This window comes from Alosa alosa, chromosome 1 (genome assembly GCF_017589495.1).
Source record: "Alosa alosa isolate M-15738 ecotype Scorff River chromosome 1, AALO_Geno_1.1, whole genome shotgun sequence".
Taxonomy (NCBI): Eukaryota; Metazoa; Chordata; class Actinopteri; order Clupeiformes; family Clupeidae; genus Alosa; species Alosa alosa.
The window spans coordinates 18,269,391-18,279,987 of NC_063189.1; the positions used below are offsets into that span (position 1 = coordinate 18,269,391).

At 43.2% G+C, this 10,597-nt stretch overlaps 1 protein-coding gene across 3 annotated transcripts in view; it reads left to right on the forward strand.

Moving 5' to 3' along the window:
* fam13a (family with sequence similarity 13 member A) overlaps nucleotides 1-10,597 on the forward strand; it is a 63,992-nt gene that overhangs the window by 12,927 nt on the left and 40,468 nt on the right. For all 3 annotated transcript variants that reach the window (XM_048242314.1, XM_048242322.1, XM_048242330.1), the window contains exons 4-7: nucleotides 1,313-1,490; nucleotides 3,253-3,406; nucleotides 4,777-4,863; nucleotides 7,404-7,678. In XM_048242314.1, coding sequence (XP_048098271.1) covers nucleotides 1,313-1,490; nucleotides 3,253-3,406; nucleotides 4,777-4,863; nucleotides 7,404-7,678 — 694 coding nt within the window. The remainder of the gene's footprint in view (nucleotides 1-1,312; nucleotides 1,491-3,252; nucleotides 3,407-4,776; nucleotides 4,864-7,403; nucleotides 7,679-10,597) is intronic.

Here is a 10,597-nt window from a genome sequence, read left to right on the forward strand (position 1 = left end):
CAGGAGAGATTGGGAACAGACTGAAAAAACGAAATAGGATGGAGAGAGGGTACTTAATATTAAAGCTGGACCTTCTCCTCCTGTTAAGCTACGCTGATCACTGCCCAGCCGATATTCCTCTCAGTAATCCTGATTCTCACAGGGCTGGTCTGGGCTCACCTCCTCCTGCTCAGCCTGTGCTCAATTTGAAACCGTGTTTTGGTTTTTCAATTATCTTCTCTCCTTGCTTTTGTTGTACAGCAGGTGAAATGCTGCATGAAAACACTCTCAGGGCTGGGTGTTCTTGTGGGTGACATCATGGGTGTGTGGTCATCTTACTTAACACAGGTGGAGGCTGTTTTGACAGCTATGATCATAATGCCTACAACTGAGTTGCATCAGAGCACTCAAAGTCATGTGTTGATAACACCCTAAAAGTCATCATGAGGCCTTTCATAATGTACTATTAGTTAATAGTTGATACAGAATTATTCTAACCTCAAGGTTAGGAGGTGCAGTTTATGCCTCCGATAGGCATTCAGTCAATTTACAAATCTTAGTACTAGAACAATCCGCTGACTGCTTATATATGACCATCAACTTTATATAGAGTTGGACACGAGAGTTGTCCTGCAATAGCATAAATTATATTTTAGCTTTTTAGCTGTTCTGTGTCTTTTTGTCCTACCTGACACAGTCGGAGAGACGGAGACAGAGAGAGAGACACACACACACACACACACACTCTCTTTTCCCGTTTCTACATTTCCATTTTCCCAGTAACAGCCCCATCGGCCATCTCCTTTGATCCACCTCTGACCTGCTTACAAAAGTGTGCTAATGGGATCCGCCTGGGTGGGCTAATCCTCTGCATTTCAGTCTGGACATGGGAGTGGGCTATTAATTTGTCATTAGCAAAGAGGCTGTCACACACATCCATCCACACACACACACACACAAACACACACACACACTCACTTCTCGGTAACTGCAACAGTTTGCCATCAGTCTGACCTCAATTTCCTTTCATAGACAGATGATGCACAGAAGAGACACCGCATTTATGATTATGATGACACTATGACCTTTCAAGTGCATAATTAAGGTGTCGTCACATCAAATTGATACAGTAAAAATGTAAAAGGTGTCATGGATGCTGCTTTGTCACGTGATCTGATGAGTCTTTTGAGGTGAGGTAGAGGTGCCAGGTGTCAGCTATGCCGATGTCAGTCGGTTGACTCACGTGTCTGGACATCCCTCCATGCATCATCTGTGAGTGTCATCAAAGCCCCTGTCTCAGGAATGTGCCCTGTCGTGTCCTTGTCTCCCACAGAGTCGTCCGAGGCGGGCTGCTGCCAGGACATGCGAGAGCTTCTGCAGCAGCTGCCTGAGCTGCATCTCGGCCTGCTCAAGTACCTGTGCCACTTCCTCACCCAGGTGGACCAGCGGCACAAGGAAAACCGTATGAATGCCCTGAACCTGGCAACCGTCTTTGGCCCCAATGTTTTCCAGTGAGTCACTATAGCCGGGAAAGGGTGGGTGGGCTCGGCGGCTATACGGAACATTTGATCAGGGGTCAGAGCTGCTTGCTGCATAGCACCAGAGTGACCTGACTCCATCACCTGTCTGAGAGATTACTGCAGTAGGTTATACCAAATGAAAAGATAAAGCCCTCCTAGATAAAGTTTGTGGGGAAAATATGTACAACATGCCTGTCCTTATTGGTCAGGCACCGAGGGTAATCGCAGCATGAGAAGGCTTAAAGCCCCTGTTATTTTAGTTTCACCATCTATGTTTGTGTGAGTGCTTGACTGCTTTATCCTACTGGGACATCATATCCCTCTTACACGTGTGTCTGAAAACAATATGGTAGCTTGTTAAGTGTTTGTGAAGCCTGAGGTTGATGCTTGTGTGCATCTCCCTCTGTGATACCCCAGCCTCACTGTCACAGGCTGTTTGTCCAGGCGCTCTAATCACACCCCTGGGGTGGCATGGAGACATCCGGCATGAGTCAGACACGTAGTTAGTGTGGAAGACCTAATTTTAGTTTTTGGGGGGTTTCCATGAACATTTCCAGCTCAATGCCAGTGCTGCTCTGTAACCTTAGACGGGCTGGTGCATTCCATAAAGGTACACACTAGCTTATCAAATCATTTGACTCTCTTTGCAGTTTTCACACAAACAAAAAACAACCAAGAATAATTGCTCCCAGGGTCTAACGTTACCTACTTTCCCCCATGCTCACTGCAAGAGGACTCATGGCTCCCAAAAGAGGGTGCTGTAGTCCAGTCAGCTAAAGCTCCAGCAGCAGCAGGGTTTCTATCAGAGTGGAGCTCAGGGTTGGAAACCACCCTTTTGCTAAGCTCCCCACAGACATATCAACATATCAAGAACCATAACTGTGGTTTGATTTTTAGACTGTGATTCAATCATTACAGATCACAAAACATTCCTGATTCACCATGAACCAAGGCACAAGAGAGGAATACAATGGTGCCAAAAAGGTGTCTGTTGTCATTTTTGCGTAATGTAACTCCATCAGCATAGGTCCTAACTTGCCATTGTGCCAGTTGATCACGGCCGAGATTTGTCCTGAGCCAGTGAAACCTGTTCCAACAGTCTTGCCATGTGTAACAAAGTTCAGTCTCAGACAACTGATACTTTCGGATGTTAGCTAGCAGGCGTGCCAGTTCGTGTTTGAGAACACTGCTTGCCACAGCAAAGCATCCACCTATTAATAAATCAGACTTTGGGAGTGCCAGTGTTTGCCAGGCCAAGGTAGATGAGGAGCTGTGAGAGGAAGTGCTGAGTGGTTTGTGGGGTGCCACAACAGCTTCCTCTGTACATCATGTACCCTCTGTCACTCCAGCTCTCGGATAATATAGCCCAGAAAGTGAGGATGTGTGTGTGTGTGGGGGGGATTGCGTGTGTGTGTGTGAGAGAGAGAGAGTAAATGTGCCTTCACACCTGTGTGTATGCACATAAAATCTACCATCTGCACAGTTGTTCACATGTGACTAAGCATCCCATTACAATATGTTCAGTGTATTGTGCAGGAGGACATCGGAATACATCACTGGGTCTTATTCATCCATTCATCCATTCACTTATGCATTCATTTGTTCTCTATTCTCTATAAGTACATTGTATACTATGCATACCTGATAGCTGAACTGAACAGAACCATGGCTAAGGGTTGCACAGGGTTTTGTTCTATTATTCTGGTAACCTACAGCAACAGTGGCACCCTCTAACATTGGTGTGTCTCCTCAGTGTCTCCTCAGGGTTTGATGGGATACATGAGCAGAATATCTGCAACAAGATCATGGCCAAGATGATCCAGAACTACAGCTCCATCTTTGAGACTGACATGCAGAAGGGTAGCTTGATGACAGAGACGGAGACTGCCAATGTCATCATAGTAAAGGTGAGTACATTTCCAGATCGTATTCAGAAATTATGTTTGGCCCGTCTATCTGCAAATTATATGTGCATACACGCAACCTCTAAGCATACAGATATGAAAAAGATACTGTCTATACAGTATATGCACTCATAAACTATATTCAGGCTTAGAAAGACTGCGTACAGCTGAAGAACTACTTAGCCTGAAGAAACCTTGTGTTCATGACTGGAATTACTCCTGTCGCCTATTAATCCCTAAGATCTCATGACCAATCTACTTTTAGGTTTCTATATGTCTGTTTAGTCAATTCATCTTTTTGATAGGCAGATACAGCCCAGGCATGTAGGTCACACCACCTCCGAACCTGAAATGTTGTGTTGGCAGCAGTATAGTAGGAAGAGCATTGATCACCACCAAAATAGTCAAGGATGCCTGTCACTCATGCAGGTGCTAGATTACCCACTCTCCTGTGTCAAACACAGACCAGGGGGAGGGTGGTGGTGGGCCTTCCTGTCTGACGCAAGGTTTTGAATCAGCTGAGTGCTCCAAATGTGTTGATTTTTGCTGACTTGCTAACTACATTCCCAGACGAGTTTTGGAACACTCATGAAAAAGGTTTTTAAATAAGATCAGCACAGGTCATTAATGCAAATGAAATTATGTAAATTACAAATAAATATGTGCTTGAATGGACAACCTAACTTTTTTGAAGCAATTTGTGGAATTTGATTTAACCTTTATTTAGTTATTCACACCTGCCTGGACCAGTCTTGCTGTAATGTCATATGGTCTACTGATCTTCTGAATAGGCCTGAATATCCCTACTGAATACTGAACCATGAGTATGTGGCACTAGTTGCAGCTGGACTTGTTTATAGTGGGACACAGAAATGCATACCTTTACTCTTTACAACCTCTCTTTAACTTAACCCAAAACGTCTAGTCTATAGTGCCGTGGAACATCAGTTTGCACCCACAAAGGTTTCATAAACATAACTGATTCAGATGACGGCCACCACAAAAGGGATGTGTGCCGGTCTGACTGATTGCCATGTTGATGATGGAACGAGACGCCAGATGACCTTAGCAATTGGTGATCATATTGGCTCTTTCTCAGCACCTCAGCTGAAGGTCTGCATTGTCCAGACCACCTACATCTCTGCCTGGCAATCACGTGAGAGAACCAGCATGCCACTATAACCTTGCACCCCTTGCACCCGGTCCCTGTGACGTCAAGCCTGTACTTGACCCTCATCTTGTATGTGTAGAAAGGTTGTTTTTAGCCTTTCCTGGGACAGCGGCTGTCGTCTCCTTCACATGGCCTCTTGGTTTCGGGACATTTGATGACATGATACAATCTGAGTTGTTTGTGCTCTTTTCTGTCCTTGTAGGAAGTCCAAACTATAACGTTAGAGAGAGAAAAGTCACCCTACTCGCCCACTCCAAAGGCACGAACACCAGTTCCCAGAAAGAAAAAGGTGAATGTTTAAATGCTACATTTTTACAGTGCATGAAAATGCGTGTTCTGTTATCCGAAGTCTTCTTCTTCTTCTTCTTCTTCTTCTTCTTCTTCTTCTTCCCACCAAATTTCTGCGTCTAATTCAGCTTCAACCGTTTAACATAGAAACTTCATTCAAACTTTGTAACGTAGGTCTTGAAAAGGACACTTGAGGAATGTATTTTTCACTTTTGTAAACTTTATACTTTTTGAGATATTAATAAAAAACAAGCTTATTTTCCCCCATAGACTTTGCATTGGCACTATGACATCACAATGGGCTAATTAACTTGATTTGCACCTGTATCAACTTCCAGCTGCTCAACTAGGCCATTCAACTTTCTGTCTATCAACATCCATTACATTATCTACATTTAACTTTTAAACTATATACTCTGTCTCAGGCTTTAAGCATACAATCTGGCTCTCTTAAGACTACAGATCCTGTTCAACTATTTCCTCTGGCCACAACTGTTTCAAAATAAATGTCCTCACTACAATAATTCACTGTTAAATAATTTAACTATTTAAACTACTCAACTAATTAGCCAGACAGAATTTGGTACACTGTCAAAGAGAGCAACCGAAGGACGGGCCTAATGAGAAAAATATTTGTGAGACTTATCAGTGCCAAACCCTCACAAGGGGCCGAAGGTTATGTGTAAATATATAACCAAATAGAGATTGCACTTGTGATTGCCATCCCTATTGATGGTGATTAGTGCCTTTAAAAACCCTAAGGTGCTGACTGAGCAGCTCACTGAGCTTCCTTCAGTTCTTGCGGAGAGAAGAGCACTGTCTGTCATGAGTGTAGCCCTGTGTGTGAGTGGACTGCTGCCGTCGAGTATCATGGATTTGCATGCAGGCCAGGTGAGGCTGCTGTTACTGGGCAGAGGTTGTCAACCGTAACATGCTCGCTAAGGCATGATGTGCTGGGGAAGTATGGTAGTTGTGTGTACTGTGTGCATGGTGGATTGAAAGATTTGTTTAACATTCCCAGGCATTTTCCCCTGCAATGTAGCTGCCCTTATTTCTTTGATATGGTGCCGTCGTTTAAACTGAAGGTTGTGGAGCAATGCACTTCTAAGAGCAAATTCCTAGATTACAATCCAGGATAGAAAAACGTGAGTGTGCTGTTATCTGATGAAAGCTGTGCTACTGTAAATATGGACTTTGTGTAGGTCACCCTCCGTCCTTCAGACCTGCCAGTGAAGATCATTTTGGCCACTCATACTAGATCAGCTTGTATGGCTTTATCTCAACGTGGTATCTGGAAAACATTTGTTTACCTCTCCAAAAACCAAAGTAATCAGTAAATACGGTTGCCATTGAGTGAGGCTATTTTTGGATCTTTTAAAACTTATTTTTTTCCATTTGACTTTTTGGTGAAATATTATTCAGGTTATCTTTTTGTGCCACTCGTTTTTTCTCTAATTTAATCTGGGGCGGCTTCATGCCATGGTACCATTCAGAGCTTGAGCACAGAGCTTTGTTTCCCGCTGGCCCACATCAGACAGTGGACCATTAACACAGTTGTACCAGTCCTCACTTCCTTCTCAGTCACACTGTGGCAAATCTCATCACCACCACACTTGAGCACAGTAATCTGCACTCGCCCACCCTTGCCCTCTTTGAGCTATGGGGCGTGCCGAGGTCATTAAAATGGAAGGATTTAGTCATGACAATGAACTAATGAACATTGACAGCTGGGCATAGGTTGAAGGTCTGAGCAAAAGATAAAAAACGTCCTTTTTCATTTGGACCTTAATGATTGTAGCAAGCTGACTTGTATAGCAACGTAAAGGATGTAAATGACATTCTAGTCCCTTTGTCTGCTAATCATTGGTCAAACCCTGGGCTTAAAACAGCACATTATCAAATTAGTTAGTGCAAGACCTTTGCAGGAACAGCGAGTCTCTCTCGTCTGGCAGCACTTGCCATGCGTCATGGAAGGCCTAATGGTTTGGTCATCGACTTCTACAGAGTCTGACCCAAAACAGCGACTGAAGTCTATGTGGATCATTATTGTTTTTTCGTTTTCTGTGTCTGTCCCTTTAAAGCTGCTGTCTTCATCAGTTTGTTTCTTTGTGTATATTAGATTGTAAAAACAGCACTGAGAACGCTGCGTCTTTTATAGCGGGATTTTAATGTAGGGAGTGACTCAGCTTTTCTTGTCTACTCTTATCTATTAAGTAAAGTGTCAGAAGAGATGGCAGATTCAGGTTTTGATATGGCTTTAATTAGGGTTCGTTTCTACACCTATTCTATCAACCCTCAGAACCTGCAGCCTCACAGTGTGGAAAAGGTAAGACCGTAGCCAGAGACAGAGGTACAGGGTTTTCCCCTCAGCCTTGCTCAGGTTTCATGCCTTCATTTTTAACTGGCTCTTTTAAAGCATGTTTTTATAGATACCTGTGCGAAGGTCGGCCGATTCGATGTTATATAACTGCTGGGCACAGAATCTCTATGAAGACTATTTGTTTCTTTTATCTCTCTCTTTCCTTTCGTTTTCTCTGTCAGGTGAAGAAGCTTAAGGGTGAGATGGCAGGTCAGCAGCGAGTCTTGCCCCAGCCTGCTCTCTTGGTTGGCCTTCCCCACGCCAGACCTCTGCCACTGGCTCCGGACCTTTGCTCCAGCCCCAGGGCCCTGTCTCCAGCCCTGCTCGCCCAGGACTCTGGCCCCGGCACCCGGACACCCACTCCCCCGCGGCCCCAGGCACGGAGCCCAAACCCTGAGGCCATGGAGCTGGCCCCTAAGGGAGACAGCCTCAGCAGGAGCAGCGAGACCTTGAGCAGGTCAGTGTGTTCCGCCTGAGCAGGACGTATCAGCGTGCCATGTAAATGTGAGTGTCTTGTTACATTAAATGGGCTGTCTCTTTTGTTTGGTGCAGCCATAGCAGATAGGAGACAGCACATGGCAATTCAGAATTGTAGTCTGATACGAGCAGACCATGGTGTAGATCTTAGAATATGCTGTCTTACTTGCCAAGAGTTTATTACTATTTAGTAATTTGTGATCAATGGTCAGCACTTGACTGAAAACACTGCAGACAGATGCCTTTTCAGCCAAGGATGCGAAATCCTTAGATGTTGATATGGTTTACTCTAACCGACCCGACGGAAATACCACCTAAATTTAGAGTACTTTATGGCTTTACAGTCTTCAATGCAAGTCACACCTGTATGAGAATGTACTGTTTATCCAACTTGTATATCTTGGATGTACAGTGAAACATTAAAGTTATGTTCTTCAAATGGCTAAAACAACGCAATGAGGCCTCAAGCCGATACCATACCAAGCAGTTCCAAAGTAGCCAGGTATTTGTATGTTGTTGCTGATGTGCTGTTGTGCGGTGTTGTTTTGTTGCTGATATGGCCCTTTATTTAGGTCTCCTTGGGTCCAGCCCGGGCTGCAGTGCCCCTTAGGGCCTATTCTAAGCGACTGAAAGCTGAGCAGGGGCATGATCGGGTATCTCCCAGAATAGCACCACCGCTGCTTTTTCTCTCTCTTTGTTGGGGTGGGGGACTCTTTTGTATGCTGCTCACCTCTCTCGTTTCTCTCTCTTCATCGCCTGTTCAGATGGCTGCAGACGTTCTACCTTAGGACACCTCTGTTCTATCTGTGAGGATTGGCTCTTAGAAGCCTGCGCTAAAATATAATACTTTTAAATGTAATACTGGCATTCTTTATGGAGTCCTAATACCTCAGTGATTTAATGGGCATATGGATCTCAACCTGTGTAATGTAATGAAATCCAAATATTCAGCCATACAGCTAATTTGCTAACCTTGAATTGTCACAAGTTGATGTGTGTGATTGCTCCTAATATCCATAAACAGCCAGTAGGCTATATGAACTCATCGACTCTGGGTGGAGTAAGATGTCTGCTGTGTAAACAAATACTGGAAATGAGTCCATGGTTAGTAACAGGCAACATGCCCAGATCACAGCAGGGAAAGGCTCAAACATACCTCCCACCTTTCCTGGTCATTATACCGATATTGTCAGGATCTACATATTATATAAAGCTTAATGTTCAATGTCATACACTCACATTCACACATCAATACAATTTAGCTCTATTATATTCTTATTTTATCTATATTTTTTGGTTTCATTATCATATTGACTACATAACAGAACTTTCATTATCATATTATAATACTCATATTACTTAGTGCCTTTTCTTGTGTAGTCAGCTAACATATATTGTATCCTGCTACTGATACATCGGGCATTGGAGAGTAGGAATAAGTGACGTGACAGTGACGTGGAAGTTGTACCCCTGACATATCAGTGAGCACTTGATCACGCTAAAATGCTATGCTATGCTACGTTGTGCAGGGTTGGGTTGCACATTTATGTCTTGTGGCCTTTAGTCAGGGTTCAGGAAACAAATCTGGGCTTTCCCACCACACATAAACCTAGTCTAGTCTTTCAGCACTGCCCTAGTATTTCCTTGGTTGAGGGGAGCTCATATTTAGATCACTGAGAAGAAATGTCTTTGACTTGTACCATGCATAAATATTAACTAGCAGATAATATATCAGAATTAGCAGATAATATATCAGAATTAGCAGATAATATATCATATCATATCATATGTAAAGGTAAGCTAATCATATCATATCATATCATATCATATCATATCATATGTAAAGGTAAGCTAATCATATCATATCATATCATATCATATCATATCATATGTAAAGGTAAGCTAATGAACCCAGATGCTCACCCAACCTCTAAACCCCACCCCCACCTCTCACCCCACCCCCACCTCTAAAGCTCTAACATAGTCTGCATTCATGTTGAGTCTTCTGCACACATTCATGTTGAGTCTTCAGTCTTCTAGAACTGCAGTGTGACAGGAAAGGCAAAGTCATAGTGTCACATTGTGTAGCTACACAGAGCTAAGCACTGCTGATATGTCAACGAGCAGGTGACATCGCATGGTGGTTGAAGTTGCTTATGTACTGCAACCTCAGGAACAGATTCACCTTTGTAGTCTCAGTCATTCTTGTTTCTTATAGAACTGAGGATACTCTTTGGAGTTTCATTTCCGGTTCCGGTGCCGACAGCAGTGGCAGCTCCGTGTCTCTTGAATTTCCCCTTGGGGATCAATAAAGTATCAATCTATCTATCTGGAGTTGCTTCCAGTGACTATCCTCTGCCTCCTCCACAACCACCTATATATACCTTGTATATATATATATATATATATATATATATATATATATATATATATATATATATATCCTCCCACAACCACCTATATATATATATTGTATTAAGTGTTAGTATAATTTGTATTTTAGTATATTTAGCATATTCTTTATCTTCTACTGTCCTTACTGCTTAGTTGTGTTTTTATATTATATACTTTAATTACTCTTCTGCTGTTAAAGAATGTGTTTGTCTTGTATGTATGCTGCTGAGACCTTGAATTTCCCCTGGGGATCAATAAAGTATCTATCTACCTATCTATCTATCTATCTAACCACCTATTCAGTGAAGATTCGTTCTAGAAGCATCATGGAGGAAATTTGCTCAGTACACAGTAACATGGGTATGGTAGACCATTAGCACATTGTCTGCGCTACTAGCTGCATGGGTGGGCAGACAGTGTGAGGCACCTACTGTCCATAGTAAGGTGGTTCATGGTTGCCATGGGAATGATGTAACTCCCGAGAGATCTGAGGAAAGTAGCAGTG